Source organism: Rhinichthys klamathensis, unplaced genomic scaffold (assembly GCF_029890125.1).
Source record: "Rhinichthys klamathensis goyatoka isolate OS25496 unplaced genomic scaffold, OSU_Roscu_1.1 h1tg000501l_1, whole genome shotgun sequence".
In the NCBI taxonomy this organism is placed as follows: domain Eukaryota; kingdom Metazoa; phylum Chordata; class Actinopteri; order Cypriniformes; family Leuciscidae; genus Rhinichthys; species Rhinichthys klamathensis.
The window spans coordinates 1,132,812-1,154,168 of NW_026606982.1; the positions used below are offsets into that span (position 1 = coordinate 1,132,812).

Consider the following 21,357-nt stretch of genomic DNA (forward strand, 5'->3'; position numbering starts at 1 on the left):
AAAGCTCGCGATCACCGCTGCACTCGCGCTGTAGAAACCACCAGCACTGGGAGAGTCTTCCAGAAGAACACCGACACAATCGCTCGTTGTAAACAACAGCACTCTTCAGAGACATCAAACGATCGGCTCCGAAGCGAAAGACAACTAGTGCGTGCATCCACTTCCGTATTTATTCCCGCGCCGCAGGGGCGGAGTGTGTAATGCATTTCATGCACGCCAATTACATTGGCTCGTTTTAACAGTACTCGAAGATGACAGGCTCTCTAAGCGTGATCCCAATCAGTCGACACGTCGACTACGTCGAAATTGAGCGACTGAAAGGGAACTTTAATTACAGTTTCAGTAATAAACACACAAGTAGCTGAGCAGAGCAAAACTAAACACTTCATTCAAAACTTTACCATAATTTAACAAAACCCAATTTTGACAGCGTAAGGCACACACATGGTGCATACAATCTGATTCTATTTGAACCACTTACACACTGCTGTGTTAAATCTTAAAGACTTGTGACATTTTCATTTTTTCAGAGATATTGTTGAGTTACATGAATATATTGATCTAACACAACACCAATACTGCACTTTGAGGAAAATATTTCTCTCCACATTGTAAAATCTGTCAAAAGTCAATTTTGCACTGAAAAATCAGAACATATTCTACATAAGATTACATAAATAACAAAAACATTTGTGGAGACAAAAACCTAACCATCATCTCTTCGCCTAGCTGGTTCTGGCCATAGCACTTTGTCCACATCACAGGCTACAGTATGTCCTCTCTCACAAGACTTGAAGACTTGAATGACGTTGCATCCTTGCATCAATTGGGTATAAAAAAAACTCCTCAATGGTGTTAAGGAAGGGAGAGAATGGTGGGAGGTCTTGGAGTAAAAATTGTGGATGCTCGTGAAACCAGTTTTGGACCAAAGCAAATGGGTGGAAAAATACATTGTCCTAAATGAAAATGTATCTCATCTGCTCTTCATTCATTTGGTCTTCTGCTGTAACAATGTTGTGTAGTCTATCTAAAATGTGAGTATGTGGGCTGTGTTGTCAGGACCTAAAGTTGGCATGCAGGTGGAGAATCCCATTCTGTGTGATTGCATCACACATTGTGATGTTACCACCACGTTGGCCCGGGACATTCAAAATTGCTCTGTGGTCAAATATGTTTCTCCCTTCTTTTGTCAGGTTAAACCCAGCCTAATTTATTAAGATAAATTCATGTGGGATTTGATCAGCATCAATTAACAAAACTCTGAAAAAAAGACAACATTGTGTAGTTCAATATAGGCCTGTAAAAAGGTTCTATGTGCAGTGCACTATACTGAAGTGTACATTACTTACCTCCACATATTCATGCCTCAGGTCTTTTACCCTTTCAGAATTTCTTTCAAATGGCATTAGGTAGAGTTGTTTCATCTGTATGTGATGCTTTTTAAGAATTCACCCCAGTGTTGATAGAGACCTGATGGACATTATTGAAAACTGTGTGGACAATGAGGACGTTTGTTTGATTTTCTCTGAGCCGTATCACATTATTGTCCAAAACCATGTTTTGGCGTATCTCTTTTTCCTGTGAATATGGGGCCCCTTTCTCCTTCACGTTCTCAACCCTCAATTCTGTGTAGAACAAAATAGATTTAAAATGTCACAGGACAGCGCACAAATATGGAATGGGTAATAAAAAGTACTGATGGAGGTCATAAAGTAGGCTACATTGTACTGATTGTACTGTAGACAGTAGAGAAAAGTTCTTGTTTTTTTAACCTTGTGCTCTTGTCGAAATATCAGATTTATTGTAGCAACATTGTATCTGCTGAGGTTGGACGGAACTCTCTGTCCACCCTCTCTCAATGTCAACCAATGGTTTACAACATGGTCGACCAAGGTTGCTTGAATTGCATCTGGTAAATGTGATCCTCTTTTTTTTTACCACATCTTCCTCCAGGTGACCAGGTCAGTCTCTTCCTCTCATCCTCCCTCTCCTTCTTCCTCTTACTGCAACATTGCCTTCCATTTTTGTTGAAGACAGTTAAACTCACCTTTTGATAATGCTTACCTGATGGTTGAGTTTACAATTAAGCACCTAAGTGTATGCACATTTGATGGCCGTGTTTGAACAATTGGTTCATAAGTGTGGGATTTTGGAAATTTTGAAATGGCAAAGAAGTGACATCATGTTGGATTTCTGTGTCTAATGTAGAGAAGTGTGTGTAGTAATTTGCAAAACATGTGAGCCTTGTGCAGATCTGGGCTGAGGTTTTGCTCCTTGAATGTCAGGTTTCACTAACTTTATTATTTTTCACTAACTTTATTATTGTTATTTTTAAATTGTGTGTGTAAGCATGCAATCGTAAAAAAATATATATATATTTGAAATTTTCTGACAGTAGGATAAGGAGGTTTTATTGCAGTGTACAAACAAAAGATTGTCCTTTTTAAAAGAAAATGTAATTTTTTATATGATGAAGACTTTTACATTTTTAAGTTAGAAGTAAGAAGGAAAAATACACTTTTGAAGGTACCTCAGAAGATAATGAAGTGCTACTTGTCATACCGTGTAAATACTGTTCAGCGTTCTGACACTAGAAGAGTTCATCTCAGTAAAAAAAAAGTAAATATCAAAATAAGTTGTTTACATTTGATATAATCATAATCGAGTGTTTTCTGTGTGGTCTGTCTTTTAGTTTATTTGGACATGTTGATTAAAGGGAAAGTTCACACAAAAATGAAAATGCTGTCATAATTTACTGTTGTTTCATGTTCTTCCAAACCTTTATTACTTTCTTTCTTCTGTGGAACACAAAATAATATATTTTGAACATTGGAAACATTTATCACATCAGTTAATAATAAACATCAGTTGGAGTTTGGGCCTTTCAGGAGGGCCTATTAATTATTGAGCAATTTTTATGCTATGGTCCAAGTGCTTTTTTTAAAATTAAGCTTTAACATAGAAACTGACAATTTACTAAGACAGATGTTTCTTATTGTTTTCCTTCTCGAATTATTTTTTTAAACAATATCCCCATGCTGTTAGTCTTTTGTAATAACCATTTTCATCCACCCTTTCATCATTTTGGTGGGAAAACAATAGCACATGAGCAAGTGGGAAAACAATAGCACATGAGCAAGTGTTAACAATGGATGAATTATATGATGTTCTGTCATATTAGATGTGTTATCTCACAAGATGTTTACAACATTAACTTGAGCCTCATATAAGCTAACTGTCAATTCTTCACTGAGCACTGACTAACCTCAGGTCATTACTTCAGCCTGTTCATGTTCTATAAATCAAATTTCAATTCATAAGAACGTATTTGTAACGTTACTGTTGGAGAGGCTTTGGACTGTTAGGTTTGGATTAGGTGATGGATGAGTAAACCCTTCTGGGTGCCGGTAAGAGCACAAATAATGAGGAGACAGGTGATCAGATTAACTTGGTGTATTGTAGGTAGATGGATGGATCACAACTGTATATTCAATGATGTACATAGTCTGGAAAATAAGTACAATAAAGAGAATGAATAAACTAAATACAATAATAAGCATTCACTGTTAAATAATTAAATAATTATCCTCAATACTCATCATTGACATTTTTCTACTTAACATCCAGTTGAATAAACAGAAACATGGTATTAAACAGGAAAATACACACTATAAGGGCAATTTGTCCTCAATAACATACAATGCCCATATATGGGTAACCGCATGGCTCATATGCATTACATACAAACAGACATGACGCTGATCGTCTAGTATTGGAACATATTAACAGACCGACTAACATCCCCTCATTAATAACCCATAACATTGATATGGCGCTTAATAAAGAATGAATCGTCACACTCAAGTAATAGCCTATTACTAAATACTAGCATATTACTGATCTGGATAACACAGAACGATCTATACAGGACATGTCCGGACATGCACTTATGTCACGGACGCTTAACTCTATTCAGATCAAGTTACACAACTGAAAATCAACATAAATATAATCAAATTGACTTACTTTAAGGGCAATGACTAACATCATAATATTACAGTTGCACCAATCACCCCGAACGAACAGGAATCAGCAACTTTACAGCTGACAGCTCTCACAGATCACCTACACACAGCAGATAGCGGCAGTTGCACTGACGACTGTACACTGTTCTGCATGTTACCATGACTACGGTTTCAGAATAAAAGTCCCGACTAAATGCGGTCTCAGAATAAAAGTCCCGACTGAATGAGCCTTTAATACAGCCGCCCCCAAAGATGTGGAGCATCTTTGCTGCCATGAAAGGCGACTTCACTTATCAGGGGCTAGCAGCATCGGGACAATCCTTAGGTAAGGCTGGCAGGATGACTAGGCGGGCTACCGGTCTGGTGTAAACTTGGCCCTTTATCTGAACGTCCGCTGAACGGATATGACCATCCGGACTTAGGTGAGTCTTGATAACTTGTCCCACAGGCCATAAACCACGAGGTAATTGGGGGTCTACAACTAAAACAAATGTTTTCTCCTTCAAGTCAGGGGGAGAGGCTTGCCATTTCTGGCGAGTTTGAAGGCTGGGAAGATAGTCCCTAATGAACCTTGACCAGAATCGGTCCGCTAGGATCTGGGAATGTCGCCAGCGCCGGCGACTTAGCATCTCTGATTCTGGGTAAATGACTTGAGGCAGAGATCCATCCGGCCGCCCCATGAGGAAACTATTTGGCGTCACTGGGTCAGCATCTGCAATATCGGACGACACATAACCCAAGGGTTTTGAATTCAGGATGGCCTCCACTTCCAGCAAGACGGTCATCAACACTTCCTCGGGAACTGACTCTGAATCCAAAACTGTGTACAAGGCTGACTTAACAGATCTCACCTCCCGTTCCCAGACTCCACCGAAGTGGGGGGCCGATGGGGGATTGAAATGGAAATGGATCTTCTGACGAGCAAGCTGATGCTGTATATCAGGAACTAATGCGGCATAAGCTTCCCGTAACTCCCTTTCACCCCCGCGGAAGTTCGTACCTTGATCTGACCATAACTCAGCCGGTGTCCCTCTCCTCGAGACAAACCTTCTAAGAGCCATGAGGAAGGAGTCAGTACTCATGCTTGGAAGTAGGTCTAAATGGACTGCTCTCGTGGTCAAACATTTAAACAGAATACCCCAACGCTTCTCTGTACGTCTTCCGAGTCTGACCAGCAATGGTCCAAAACAGTCCATTCCACAAGAATGGAAGGCAGGCTTGTAGAGCCGAAGACGAGCAGAGGGTAAATCTGCCATCTTAGGGATTGTCGGTTGGGCCCTCCACCGTTGACATTCCGGACACTCATGTTGAAACCGTCGCACAGCTTCGCGGCCACGAAGAATCCAGTAATATCTCCGTAGTTCGGCAAACAGCCGTTCAGATCCAGAATGATGTAACTTCTGGTCATAATGATGTATGATCAAACGGGTGACTGGGTGATAAGGGTCCAAAACCAGAGGATGTAAAACAGAGTCCTCAATGCCTGCAACTCTCCTCAGACGACCTCCTACCCTGATAAGACCACTGGACGGATCCATTTCCGGGGCTAAGGTGATTAGACGACTTTTGGACCTGACTGACTTCCCACTCTCTAACAATTTATAGTCCTCAGGAAATGATTCCTGCTGCACCCGTCTGAGAATTTGGAGCTCAGCCTGATGGTAATCCTCAGCCTGGGGAGAAGTCCCAGGAGAAATGGTAGTTCGAAGTTCTTGGGCTGTCACGTCCAATAGTTCCTGCCAGGTATGGTAGTTCCACCCATCAGTATTGCCAGAAGAAGGAGGGCAGGTACTGATCCCACAGAAGGCCGATTTCCGCAGTTCAACCTTGTCTGCCATGGTCTCAGTCGTAGGTAATACTGGCCAATCCTTGGGATCCTGGAGGAGGAAGGAGGGTCCTTGAGACCATCGGTTGGATGCAGCGAGGTATTGAAGAGGTTTCCCTTTCGTGAGGTCATCAGCCGGATTGTCTGCAGAACTTACATAATGCCATGAACACTTATCCGTCAACTCCTGGATCTCAGCAATTCTGTTTCCGACAAAGACTCTGTATCGACAGGACTCCGAATTCAACCACTGAAGGACCGTGGTAGAGTCTGTCCACAGGGAAATAGACTTGATGGGTAGGGTCAACTCTTTCTCCAGTAACTTAGCCAACTGTGCTGCGACTAGACTTCCGCAGAGTTCCAGTCTTGGAATAGAGTGAGCTCGTCTAGGAGTGACACGCGAGCGTGCGATGATAAAGGACAGGTAGGTCCGACCTTCCTGGTCGGTAGTCCGGAGGTAAGCCACCGCTCCGTATGCCTGCTCAGAAGCATCCGAGAAGACATGTACCTCATGAGTAGCTATACTCATTTCAACTTCAGGAGGGAGATATGGCCGGGAAAACGTGATACCAGGGAGGTATTGGAGTTCCTCTTCCCAACTATTCCAAGACCGGAGGAGCTCAGGTGGTAAGTTGGGGTCATCCCACCCTCTCTGTTTGTTCCACAGTTGCTTAATGATCACTTTCGCTCGAGTCGTAAAAGGTAGAAGCCAGCCAAGAGGGTCGTATTGGGAAGCTAGGACCTTATAGATATTCCTCAATGTAAGAGTGTTATATACCACAGGTCGGTGCTTGTACGACAAAGTGTCCGTCTGCCAGTTCCAGCTCAGGCCTAGCGTTGATTCAGGGATATCTGACTTCTCCTGCGTCAACCACAGTTCCACACTCACAGCTCGGGCATTGGTTGGTAGGTGACTCACCACACCAGGAGCATTGCAGGCCCACTGGCGAATGTCAAATCCAGCTCCAGAGAGGATATTCCGTAGTCGATCAATCAAACTTCGCGCTGCTTCAACAGTAGGCAGGCTCTGCAGGCAATTATCGACATAGAAACATCTCTCCACCGAAAACCGAATCGTTTCATCAGTCTGAGGATGTTGCTGTACATGGCGTTGTAGTGCGTAGGTTGCACAGCATGGACTGGAGGTCGTGCCAAAGGGTAGTACCTGCCACTCAAGAATCCTAGGTGCCTCATCCATCTTCAGGTCCCGCCAAAGGAAGCGGAGTAGAGGACGATCCCCAGGTAAAAGGCGAACCTGGTGAAACATCGCCTTGATGTCCCCACTCACTGCCACAGGATGTTCTCTGAAGCGGATAAGAACACCCAATAGCGAGGCCCCAAGGGTGGGCCCTGGCAACAGGTACTGATTGAGGCTTTGTCCTTGATACTGATGGGAGCAGTTAAAGACAATGCGGCACTTTCCATTGTGACTAACAATGTGGTGAGGGATGTACCAGCATTCAGCCGAATCAGGTAAGGGGTCAGTCGCTTCCCGAACAGCTCCTGTCTCAACTAATTTCCTCATTTCCTCTTTATAGACCTCAGCTTTGGTGGGGTCCTTCAGCAGACGCCTCTCTACACTACGAAGGGTAGGTAGGACTGACTCCTTAGGTGCATTCAAACAAGGCATATCCTTACGCCGCAGTAAAGGCGTAGCTAACCGATTGATGCCCTCCACAGGGTGAGTGCGGGTTTCCATCTCAAGCAGCTGAAGAGCCTCATGATCTTGCTTGGACCGGGTTACATCTTTACTCTCCCACTGCGGACCCACATCCAACTGCCACAGGCGTTGAACATTCTGGAAGAGTTCGTCCTGAATTGGATCCATGGATGTTAACAGGCATTGCCGTGCTGCATGAGGCCGCCCCATGAAAGGAATGGGGCCCTGGAGCGTCCATCCTAGGCGTGTATGAACTGCAGCTGGCGCACCCGGGCCGCCCCAATGAACAGGCTCTGTCGGAATTATGAGATGGGGCTGATCGGAACCGATGAGAAGTAAAGGCTGGACTTCATTAAGTGTACTGATTGGAAGACCCCGCAGATGCCTGTACTTCTGTCGTAGCTGTTCTACTGGGTAAGACTGGCGGGATAGGTTAAGACGATCTGCTGTGAAGGCATGATTGATCTTATAACTGGTTTGGGGTTTACAGATGGAAGAGATCCGAAAGGATATGGAAGAGCCATGAAGGACCTGAATATCGTCTCTCACCGTCCGCAAAGGCAGATCCTCAGGGACACCCTTGATGCCCAAGGCCTTAACTGCAGTGGAGAGCAGAATAGTCCTCTCCGAGCCATCGTCAAGAAGAGCGAAGGTGTCAAGGGTGCGATCTTCATAATGTAAATTTACAGGAACCACTTTGAGCATGACTCGACCTCCGACAGAGGGTTTATCCAGGAAGAGTCGATCCGGAGAGGAATTCGTCAGGCAGCTCTTTTCCACTTGAGCCGAATCCTCCCTCGGGGATAGACCAACATTCACCTCATGAAGAGGGCGGAGATGTGTGCCTTGGCATAGGTTGCAGGGTTTCTTAAGGTCACATTGAGCAGCATGGTGTGCCCTAGCGCATCGCCAGCAACGGTTGTTACTCCGAATCCATGTCCTGACCTGGTCAGAGTTAAGCTTACTGAAGGATGCACACTGGCTTAGATAATGCTCAGTCTGATCACAGAATGGACAATACCGTTTCACTTTAGAAGGTTTAGTTTGTGAAACGGGACCCTTGCGAGAGATGGGAGTCTCAACTGGGGGTTCTTTAACCCCATGCAGGATGGTCACAGTTCTCTTTCCAGAGTCTTGCTTAGCGTGAAAGACTTTAGACATCGGCTCGGCATCGTAGCTGTGGCACCATGTTTCGTAACGGAGCCAGTTCGAAAGGTCAACTAGATTAGGGGTCATGCCAGGTTGGTGGAACATATGGCGACGGAAGTCAGCACGCAGCTCAGGTGGAAGCTTACTAAGAAGTCGCGCAACATGGGACCCACAACTTAGCTCCAGTTCACCATCGCGTCCCAAGGTTCTCAGTAGTCCCACTAGTGACTGTACCTGGAGAGCGAACCTCTGGAAGGCAGATATATCACCTCGCTTGATGTCAGGACTCTCAAGAACAACAGCGATCCTCCTTAAGGCAAGTTGATGCGGTTGACCAAACTTCTCATGAAGTGCAGTCATTGTATCAGTGAATGGGGTAAGGGAGTTCAGATAAGCGTCCGCTATCATTCTAGCCTCCTCAAGCTTGAGATGATCCACTAAGATCTGGTATTTGAAAAGTTCTGTCCCGTCAGGAGGGAGCAGGTTCTCTAAAGCAATCCGGAGTCTGGCAAACTCACCAGGATCAGGCCGGCTAAACTTAGGAATGGTAGGGGTAGGTCCTCTGTACACATATTCAGACATAGATACTGCAAGAGGTTGATTGGGTTCTACCTTCATCGCTAGATTTGGAGGAATCGAATAAGCAGGCATAGAGCTGAACCGTGAGGAGATAGGTACCGACGTGCGGTTGGCAGGTAAAGGCATGGCCGCAGGTGTTAGCAGCTCTTGAAGCTCTTTAGGAGTAGGAGGAGGGGGAAATCGCCAGACATCAGGAGCATAAGGTTTAGGAGGGCGTGACTGAGTAGCTGGGGATACAAAGGGATAATTTCTGGTCTCTGGCATCACAGGTAGGTGAATTGTGGCACCCGTATCAGACAAAGCAAGGGCATCCACCCGGGCTCTCAGCTCAACGTCAGGCTCAGGCCACGGGGGTGGGGGAAGCTCAGCGAAGTGTCCATCCTCCACTAAGTTTGTAGATTCAGCTGGCCTCAGGGGGCTGGATAACTGAGACGCTGTCAGCTGTGCTGGCGATAGGTTCTCTCCTCTAGCTTTACTGAGATCGACTCGAAGGGACTGAGCCACCTGTACTAATTCTCTAACTTCAGCACGGACTTCTCTCAACTCCCTTAAGTCAGCCTGGAAAGCCTGATGTGTCTGCATTAGTTGTGCATGCTCCTGGCGCAAATGCTGTCGCTCACGGTCATGTGCAGAGGTAGTGAAATCAGCTGCCGAAGGCGACGAGAAGGAACGCTGAGGACATACAACATGCTGTGGAGGCAGATAATTCGAGGACATGATCTGTGATCCACCAGAACATATCAGGTCACCATCAGGGGCAATGGCGTAGGTCTGGAAGGATGAGGGGGGAGTCCGTTGGGCAGGTGCCTCCCAGGTTTGTGGAACATCATGATCAGCGACAGGTCTGCCTCGTGTATAATGTACCTCATATTGCTGTAGGTAAGCTGGAGGACGAGTATGGCGCTTAGGGCGAGTTCCTCCAAGCATCTCCTCATCAGAGTCCATAACTTCAGAGGGGAATACTCAATCCGGCTCGAAGGACCAATTTGTTGGAGAGGCTTTGGACTGTTAGGTTTGGATTAGGTGATGGATGAGTAAACCCTTCTGGGTGCCGGTAAGAGCACAAATAATGAGGAGACAGGTGATCAGATTAACTTGGTGTATTGTAGGTAGATGGATGGATCACAACTGTATATTCAATGATGTACATAGTCTGGAAAATAAGTACAATAAAGAGAATGAATAAACTAAATACAATAATAAGCATTCACTGTTAAATAATTAAATAATTATCCTCAATACTCATCATTGACATTTTTCTACTTAACATCCAGTTGAATAAACAGAAACATGGTATTAAACAGGAAAATACACACTATAAGGGCAATTTGTCCTCAATAACATACAATGCCCATATATGGGTAACCGCATGGCTCATATGCATTACATACAAACAGACATGACGCTGATCGTCTAGTATTGGAACATATTAACAGACCGACTAACATCCCCTCATTAATAACCCATAACATTGATATGGCGCTTAATAAAGAATGAATCGTCACACTCAAGTAATAGCCTATTACTAAATACTAGCATATTACTGATCTGGATAACACAGAACGATCTATACAGGACATGTCCGGACATGCACTTATGTCACGGACGCTTAACTCTATTCAGATCAAGTTACACAACTGAAAATCAACATAAATATAATCAAATTGACTTACTTTAAGGGCAATGACTAACATCATAATATTACAGTTGCACCAATCACCCCGAACGAACAGGAATCAGCAACTTTACAGCTGACAGCTCTCACAGATCACCTACACACAGCAGATAGCGGCAGTTGCACTGACGACTGTACACTGTTCTGCATGTTACCATGACTACGGTTTCAGAATAAAAGTCCCGACTAAATGCGGTTTCAGAATAAAAGTCCCGACTGAATGAGCCTTTAATACAGTTACTCTATAACAGCCTTTAATAGAAATTATTTATTATATTGGTCCGTGTATCATCCGATCATTTGATTTCCAATTTGAAATGAAATAAGCAGAAATGAGAAAACGGCACCTTTATTCGTTTTTAAAAAAAAACGAGATTTTGGCCATGTCCACACCATAGACAGTATAAGAAATGGACAGGGCCATCTCATTGGAACTCAGTTGAGACAGTTGAAGCCCATTTTTAGCGATTTCTGAGCACTTCCGTTCCTGACGCGCAGACTCAAACCGACTCAAACTAAGCTTGATGACGTGAGCAACCTGTCTGACAGACGTTAATCTTCTAGTAGCTGTGCGTGAAAATTGCCAACGTTAATCTTGCAGAGACGGGGAACTTGAGCAAAGAGTTCTTTGGCGTGAGTGAGCAGGAATAAGTATTCCGTTGCTTTTATGGACTCATTATCTATGGGCTTCTCCCTTGACGGGGCGTCCCCCCGATTGCCTGCGAGCTTCTCCTCCTGTCTGTACGGTAATTTCTGTACAGCGCGACAGAGAGTCGAGTGGTTATGACGCAATCGTTAGCCTATTTTTACTAAAACTGTTTCTACGGGGCCATAATGTAACATAGAAGGTAATGGAGCACTTTATACATTGTCGTGTTTCTTTAGAAATAAATAATGGACAAATGGAGTCTTTAAACGCCTCAGATGTAAAGTTATTCGCTGTCAAAGTGACGCCAAAATGAATGGGAGTCAATGGAAATGCTAACGCAAGTGAAGTTCTGCTACAACATGGCGGCACCCGGCCGGCTTCAACTTCCGGTCGATGGATTACCCCCTTGGTCCACACTAAACGAGAACGATTCCGGGTGAAAACCATAGGTGAAAACGTAAAAATATTTTATCGGATGTGCCTTTCGTTTACACGGCAACGGCGTTTTGGGGGCTTAAAAACGCAAAAAAGTGAAACCACCCTCCAGAGGGGAAATCTTAAAAACGCTCCACCGTCGCGTTCCCGTCTAAAAAACGGTAAAAACGCAAATCTGCTCACGGTGTATCGGTCGCGTACGCGTTTACGTCACATGCATGCGCCAGTACAGGAAAATAACAACCAACATGTCAGATTATTTCCATACGTCCAGGGATGTAGTGGAGGCTAAACGCACGTAAACGCCGTTTACGCACCTCCCAATATTCGGAAATAGCGTTTACCCACCTCCAAAGTGCGTTTATCCCCCTCTAAATTATCCACCTCTAAATAGCTATAAATTAAGCTTATGTCGTTTTAGTTTCATATTGTTAATTATTAGTTTCATAGGTTGTTAAACCTAAGACGAACTCTATCATATTGCGCTGCATTACTGTCAGTGTTGTTTACTATTACTGACGGTGGTTGCGCTGTTGACGCTCGCGCAGCCTCTCGAGGAGAAATCTACACAAATGAGCGCACACACACTCAGTTAACGACATACTGCCTATAAAAAATCTAAATGTGGAGTTTTTATATTTTTAACATATGTTAAGCAACCTCAATTATTTTTCCTGAACACCATCACTATTGAAAATGTGACATTGATTTCCTACAACAGTTCAATAAACAGTTACAATTAAGTCACTTACCTTTTAGATGCAATATTGGCTGTTTTTGTTCTGTTTCAGCAGCGAAAATAGTTCCAAACAAAAATCACAGCAGAACCACGGCGCATCTCACAGGAACACTCAACCTGTTTTCATTACTGAATGATTCAGCATTTTGAACGAATCGATTGAGTCAAAGATTCAATGACCCATTCATAAACATCTGTCTCAATCTTGAATGAATCAGCCGTTTGAACAAATCGTTTGAATGAATGAATCAATGACTCACTCAAGTTTAAAATATTCTAACTGACCCCCCAGCGTGAGTTTTTCAAGGCGACCTTTATTTAGAACCTGCCACTTTAATGTTTCCATGGTGACGCGTCATTGCTTGCCACGTGACACAGCGCAATCACAACACAGAGCTGATGAATGATGATCTGCTTTTATGTCTTTCTTCCTTTTCTATTCAAAATATTCACAAATGTATTCGCTATAGCATGAAACACTGATATTGCGATTGTCAAATATGTGCAAGTGGATGTGTTTTGTTGTTTAAACACATTTATAACGATCGCGTTAGTTGAGCTGTATGCACAATGGGCGGCGCCATTTTAGTTTGTTTCACAGTCCAGAGAATCGTATCTGTTGCTTCTCACGAAATACATGAAAGTAAGTGGCCAGTGAACTGGGAGAAGAATAGGGTAAAATGTAAAGCTACTTACACAATGTGTATCTGATATGAATAAAACGTTTCGTCTTATTATAATGGAAAGGATTATTATTGCCGCTTCCATAGACATCAGTGTGTATTTTACAAACTCAAAATCATTGTTTTGCTAGTTCTTATGTGTATTTAAATGCCTGAAACATAAAAATAAACATTATGTGGTTTAAAATACTCAATAGTTGTGATATATTACAGCACTGAGTGTGTCCGTCTCTGGCTCAGGGCCAGCCAACGCACCGACCGTTCTAATCACACCGGTGTGATCGTACGCTCCAGGGGGACCAGCCCAGACTGATCACACCGGTGTGATCGTACGCTCAGTACGCTCCAGGGACCAGCCAAGACTGATCACACCGGCGTGATCTTCTTCTTCTTCTTCTTCTTCTTGTTTTTATGGCGGTTGGCAAATAACGTCTGGTTGCATTACCGCCACCTTCTGAAATGGAGTGTAGGTCTGGATAAATTATTTCCCTACACTTAAATTATCTTTATTAAACCTGTTCTTCTAAAAAAGGAAAATAAAACCCCAAAACAAAAATCTCCCGAATTCCTTAGCAAAATATCTCTTACTTTCAAAGGTATCTCTTCATCTTCTAGCTGCTGGATTAACTGTTGTCTCTCATTACTATATCTAGTACATTCTTCAATAGCATGTTCTATGGTATCCTGTGTGTTACATACACTACACCTCCCATCAGCATGTTTTTCCATTAAAAATAATGTACTGTTTAAGCCTGTATGCCCAAGTCTCATTCTTGAAATGATGTTCTCCTCCTGTGTATTTCTGCAAGTACTTCTACTCACCCCCACTCTTTTTTGGATATTATATAGTCTCCTACCAGTCTGACCATTATCCCACAACACTTGCCACTTCTCCTTTATCTTTCTTTTAATGATTGATTTCACCTCTTCTTTACTATACTTAATGCTTAAACTTATATACTCCATTTCTGTTGCCTTTTTTGCATACTTATCAGCCAACTCATTCCCTATTACTCCTTTGTGGGCAGGAACCCATACAAGTCCAACATTGACTCCAGTTTTAATTAATGTACTAGCCATTTGGACAATTTCTACAACAATGTCTTGTCTAGATTGTGAATTTATGTTCTGAATACTCATCAGAGCTGACGCTGAGTCTGAAGCAATTACTAAACTTCTTGGCCTGTTACTCACAGCCCAAGAGAGTGCCATTAAAATAGCAATTAGTTCTGCTGTATAGACTGCTAAATTATCATTAATTCTTTTTTGTGTTGCTACTTTTAATTTTGGAATAACAAAAGCCACCCCCACTCTCCCATCCCTTTTGGACCCATCTGTGTACATTATAATCCTATCCCCATATCTTTCAACTAAATACCCCTGCACCATATTACTATCTATATCCCCATTCTTAGTTTCCTCCAAAAGACTGAGATCAACTGAAAGATCTTCAAGAGTCCATAAAGGAACTCTTGAAAATACTACTGTGGGACTTATATCCAACAAGGCTATTTCCATCTCATTTATTTTCTGTCCAATAGTCCACCCAAAACTACTTTTTCTACCATTCTGTCTCTCTTGACACTCTACCAATGTAGATTGACTCAAATGGTCTTCCCTATGACCTTTAAGGTTTGCCCAAAAAACCAGGCTAAGCTGGTCTCTTCTGAGATCTAAAGGCAACTCCCCCATCTCTACTTGGATGGCTGCCACTGGAGTTGTCTTCATGGCTCCACAACATAATCTTAAACCTCGACTCTGCACTCTGTCTAGTTTATTTAAAGCTGTCTTAGCAGCAGACCCATATACAACACACCCATAATCAAAAACTGATCTAATCAGTCCAGTATATATTGTATGCATAGCACTCCTAGTTGCACCCCATTCCACCCCATGCAAACACCTCATTACATTCAATACCTTTTTACACTTTTCTACCATCTTCTGAATATGAACTGCCCATGTTAATCTTTTGTCAAACCATATACCTAGATATTTAAAGCTCTCTACTCTTTCCAATTCCTTACCTGATATTTGAATCTGAAACTCCTGACTTATTTTCTTCCTTGTGAAGAAAATGACCTTAGTTTTTTCCACAGATATCCTAAATCCCCATTCAATTGTCCATGTGTGTACTGTATCCACTGCTTGTTGTAACTTATTTACAATGTGATTGATATTTCTTCCCCTTTTCCACATTGCTCCATCATCTGCAAATAAAGCTACACCAATAGACCTTTCTACATTTATAAATATCTCATTTATCATTACTGAAAAAAATAATGGGCTAATAATACTCCCTTGAGGAGTACCATTGTCTACCTCATACACTTCACTCAAAACCCCATTTACTTTAACTCTAATTTTCCTCCCAGATAAAAAGGATTTTACCCACACTAACACTCTCCCCTTTACTCCCAACTGATATAATTTGATAAGAAGCCCCTCCTTCCACATCATGTCGTATGCTTTCTCTATATCAAAAAATAAAGCTAAAACTGTTTCTTTGTTTACCTGAGCTTTTCTGATGTCATCTTCAAGTAACACAGTTGGGTCCATAGTCCCCCTACCTTTCCTAAAACCACTCTGGTAATTCCTCAATGCATTTTTAGTTTCTAAATAGAATGCTAATCTATCATTTACCATTCGTTCCATGGTCTTACCCAACTGAGATGTCAGTGCAATAGGCCTATAACTACTAGGCAATTTAGCGTCTTTACCAGGTTTCCTAATAGGAATAATAATTGACTCCTTCCAAGTGCAAGGGATTACCCCTTCTACCCATATTTTATTAAAAAGAGCCAATATTACTTCCTTACTTTTATCAGTTAGATTTCCTATCATTGCATAGCAAACCTTGTCATTCCCTGGTGTAGATTTCCCCACCTTCTTCAAAGCACAATTCAGTTCCTTCATTGTAAATAGAACCTCCATCACACCACCTTCCTCCTTATCATTACCCAACTCAGCACTATATCTTAGTTTAGTAGCTTCTCTTCCTTCCCTTTCTATCTGATCTAAATTTGCTTCACTATGTACCTTTACTAATGTCTTTGCTATAACTTCAGCCTTGTCCCTGCTATTAGTAATAATCCTATTATCATCTAACATTATTGGATATTCATATTCTCTCCCATTACCCCTCATTTTCTTTATCATACCCCACACTTGTTGTATTGGTGTAGTTCTACCAATAGATTCACAAAACTTTTCCCAGTATATTTTTTTTGCCTTCCTTATTGTCTGTCTCACTATTGCTTGCAATCTTTTATATTCAATCATTTTCTGAAAGTTGTGTGATCTTTTCAAAATTCTAAAGGCTCTATTTCTATGCTTTATACTCTCACTGCAATCCTTAGTCCACCAAGGAACAATTTTGATGACATTTTTATTCTTTGTTTTAGGTACAGCTACTTCTGCTGCTTCTATTACACTGCTGCTGATTTCCCTACATAAATTCTCAACACTTTGATCCTTATTTACACCTACCAATCTGTATTCACTCAACTCTCTAAATGTGTCCCAATCAGCTCTTTCTAACATCCACCTACCTTCCCTCATTACACTCTCTCTTATCACCTCCACTCCTACCTTAATTGTAATTAAAAAATGATCACTGCCTATATTACTTTCCCTCAATACTTCCCAGCTACATTTATCAGCTACTGTCTTTGTAACCAAAGTCAGATCTATTGCAGATTCATATCCCCTAGCTATATCTATTCTCGTACCTGATCCATCATTCAAGCATACTAGCCCCTTCTCACCCAAATATTCCTCAATAACTTTTCCATTAGAATCATCCCTATCCCCCCAAAGAGTACTATGCGCATTAAAATCACCACACCAAATACCTTTACCATTTAAGTTATCCCACATTTCATCCAGATTCTCATCTTCTAGTTGTCTGCATGGATTGTAAAAATTAATGATACCCATACTACCACTATCTGTCCATATTTCTATTACAATATATTCTAAATCCACACCCTTCTTAACCTCTCTAAACTGCATCCCTCTTTTAACAAATGTTGCACACCCTCCACCACTTCCCTCCACTCTATCCCTTCTTATACTTATGTACCCCTTTATAACAAAATCTAATGACTGTTTAAGCCATGTCTCCTGAATGCAAATTACATCTGGCTTAACCTCTAAATTATTAATAAAACCTTTTAACTCCTGCCCATTTGCTATAAGACTTCTTGCATTCCACTGTAAAATCAATAAGTTCTTAGAGGTGTTAATGATGGATCATTTGTTTCACCCTGCATAAGATCAGCTTGTATTTTTTCCCACGATAAATTATCCACATTCAAGAACTTTGCAGCAGCTTTAACAATTATTTTTATTTTCTCAGTTCTCGTTTTAGCTTGATCAGAACAATTAACCACGTACGCAATGAACAGTATCAATTTCTCTGAGCTTAACACATCCTCCTTTGGCCTTCTGCATTCAGCACCACCTTGTGTTGCATTTATCTCCTGTGTCTCTTTCCTTTCCATATTGACGACCTTTACCGCCTCAGCATATGTAATTTTTTTTGTTGTCCGTATCTGTTGTACCACCACTGCCCTTTTGCTTACAGGACATCCCCCATACGCAGCCGTATGATCCCCACCACAGTTACAACATCTCCTCTCAACCCCCTCTCCACATTTCCCATATTCATGCTCTCCTCCGCACTTCCCACATCTTAATTTCCCTTTGCATACATTTGCTATATGGCCAAACCTTTGGCATTTATAGCATCGAGTTGGTGGAGGGATGTACTCCCGCACCCTGAAACTCAAATAGCCCACCATCACTTTATCTGGCAACACTTGCTCCTTGAACTCCAAAAGTACTGTAGTGCTATCTACTTTCTCTCCATTACGGTTTGCTTTAAGTCTTTTTATGTCCACTACAGTTCCTCCCTTAATGTTCTTTTTAAGATCGTCTAATTTTTCCCCAATCGGTATACCTGTGATCACTCCCTTTGTTCTTATACCTACAAACCTTCGTACTTCACTCACTTCTTTCTTACACACCGACTGTAATCTCTCAGCCTTCTCTCTTTGCTCAATGTTCCTGCATTTAATTAGTAATCTGCCATCTCGTAACACTTTTGCCATTTCTATGTCTCCTACTACCTTTTTCAATCCACTCGTCAATGTAAACAAACCAATTTCGTTTATATCATGCCCCTCTTTAAATTTAACGATTACTTTCAAATCATCTTCCTGACTTACCTTCCTTCTCACATCTCTACCTACTTCATCAGATACATCTTCAATACTCCTCTTCGATGGTCCTTTCCCCATTCCCTCAGCCCCATTAGACCTAGTATAATTTCCTCCTCTCCCTCTACCGATTACATAACCTTGATTTTTCCAATCTTCTTGACCTTTTAACCAATCCCCACTCTCATCATCTTCCTCCATTATACTATCCAGACCCAGTCACAAATCAGATTATGCCAAACCGCCAAATAAAAATAAACAAAACAAACCAAAACAAACAACAAAAGAAAAAAACAAAGAAAATATCTCTTGGAGATACAAACAAACCGCCACCGCCGTGTCTTCCGGAAACGGAAACCCTGCCCCTCCCGCGTCCGATCGACCACCGGCGTGATCGTACGCGTGAAAGGGTTAAGACGGTCGACTGCCGCCACCTACTGGCGGTTTAGTGTTATGTTTAAAAGTAGATCATTCTTTCCAACGTTTCTTATTTGTAAATTTAAATCAATTTCATAACATTATTTTATGTAATTGTAATTTTTCAGTGTAAATTATTTAATTTGATCAGCCCTATAGTGTCTTATTATTCGAAATAATTGAATTTATTGATCAAATTTAGGAATTTAAAATGAAAGATGAAGCATACATTGAATAATATTGGGGGAGGGGATGCCCTTTAAAGGTGCAAATATTACAATATGCCGATTTAAATATCAAAGCTAATTGAACACTGATGAGAATATTGTTTCAGAATAAATTAACACACACAAAAAAAAAAAAATCCGGACGAGAAACTTTTTTACTCGGACAAGTGAATGACAGATTTACTTGTCCGAAGGACAAGTGTATGAAAAGGCTTAATGTCGAGCCCTGCCTATACCAAAGCCCGTTACAATAAACTACAGTTTTAACAGCTTTTTTGTTTTGCATGGAAGAGATGGTAGAAATATATTGTTCCATTTCAAATTTTAGCACCGAAAAAAGGTTTTTTTTATTACTGAATTTACATTTATGGATATGGAATTTGGCAACAAATAAGATTAGGTTTACTAGAAAGAGAGCACCATTGTCCTTCCCACAGTCACTAAAACAACCAAAAATTACATTTTTGTAGTACAGGGAGAACTCAGGAAGAATATTGTCAACTAAAAATGAATTAATGTCTTTCCAGAGCTTATAAGTGCATTCACAAGACCAAAATAAATGTGAAATAGTTTCAGGATGTAAGCCACAAAAGGAGCATTTTACATCAATGTCATTCTTAAACTTATTTAAGCATATATTTGTGGGGTAAAACCTGTGTAGTAACTTGAACGAGACTTCTTTAATTTTGTTAGTTAAAAGGAACTTCTGGGGTAGGGAACAGACTTTTTCCCAGTCTTTGTTGAGGTCAAACTTATTCCAATAGAAGGATGCAGGAGAAATAGAGACTATAGGTCCGCCTGAAACAAGGATCTAATTTTGGAGTTCGATGCTTTATAGGTAGAGAAACAGACTTTACCCAACGAAAGCTGAGTTGGATCTGGGGGTGACATTGACAATGGTGGAGAGATATCAATTGACCTGAATAACATACTAAGACCTGAGGGCACAGCATCAAAAACTAAAGAAAATTATCTTGGGCTTACTGGAATCTTATATTTGGCAAGAAATTCTGAATAACTGTATAGTAGTCCATTCTTATTAAAGAGTTGACTGACTAATAAAATACCATTGTTGAACCAATTATCGTAAAAAAGCGACTTGTTCTTATAAACAATATTGAGATTGTTCCATATATAACACCTCTGTGGAGAGAAGTTATGCTTGTAAAGCAAAGCCCTATAGTCACTATTTAATAAGGAAATGGGGCGCCAATTATCTAACAGGAGAGAATCTTTCTTAGGCTTAGGAATGAGTGTTAGACCCCGACTTGATGTAGGTGGCAAGGAACCTCTATAAACACTCTCAGCAAAAACTTCTTTTAAAAATGGGGCTAGGCTCAGAGAAAAATGCGTATAAAATTCAGCAGTAAAGCCGTCCGTTCCGGGTGATTTATTAATGTTTAGTTGATTACAGTTTTTCTCGATTGCTTAAACACTATAACCAGGCTTTTGAACTAAAATTTCAAAACCATAATGCCATTTATCAAAAAGCACACCCATTTCACTGAACTATGAACACTATTCCCCTGTTTTGACACATTAGTCAGATTTGTTGAACTGTCACAGCAAAACTCTACACACAAATCCCTTCATTTCTCATTGTCTACAACACGTGGTCATTTAGAAAGCACTAGCATTCAAAATTGTTCACTCAAGTCAGCTCAGTTTCAGCTCAGTTAGCACACAATTACCCAGGTGAAAACACTAAGAGTCAAAATTGAACACACATCAGTCAGATCCTTCAATAGATAGATAAAAGGTTAATACAATCTTTTATAAAAGATAAAAATCAGTTGAGTTTTGGAACAATGGATCCACAGAGAAATTAAGCAATAGGTCGAGGAGGGGGAGGGAGAGGAGGAGGAGGAAGAGGAGGAAGAGGATGAGGAAGAGGAGGAGGAGGAAGAGGATGAGGAAGAGGAGGAAGGGCAAGGGCAAGAAGACAAGCAGTCTCGGATGAAATTCAAGCCACTTTAGTTGGCCATGTCCTTGTCCATGGTATGACTATGAGGGAGGCTGGGCAACGACGAGTACAGACAAATTTGAGTCGCTTCACCGTCGCCTGAACGTCG

General features: G+C 41.6%; 1 protein-coding gene and 1 long non-coding RNA gene across 2 annotated transcripts; both read right to left on the reverse strand.

Annotated features, from left to right (window-relative positions):
* Window positions 1-3,438: 3,438 nt before the first annotated feature.
* Window positions 3,439-4,136, reverse strand: LOC130072670 (uncharacterized). The gene is made up of 2 exons (XR_008804149.1): window positions 4,027-4,136; window positions 3,439-3,506 (listed from the first exon to the last, which is right to left on the reverse strand). It is a non-coding gene; the product is annotated as an uncharacterized LOC130072670 (long non-coding RNA).
* Window positions 4,137-4,318: 182 nt separating this feature from the next.
* On the reverse strand, window positions 4,319-11,144 carry LOC130072661 (uncharacterized). Its single transcript, XM_056237867.1, has 2 exons — window positions 10,912-11,144; window positions 4,319-10,391 (listed from the first exon to the last, which is right to left on the reverse strand). The coding sequence occupies exon 2, from the start codon at window positions 10,181-10,183 to the stop codon at window positions 4,319-4,321; it is 5,865 nt and encodes a 1,954-aa protein (XP_056093842.1). The 5' UTR covers window positions 10,184-10,391; window positions 10,912-11,144.
* Window positions 11,145-21,357: the final 10,213 nt, after the last annotated feature.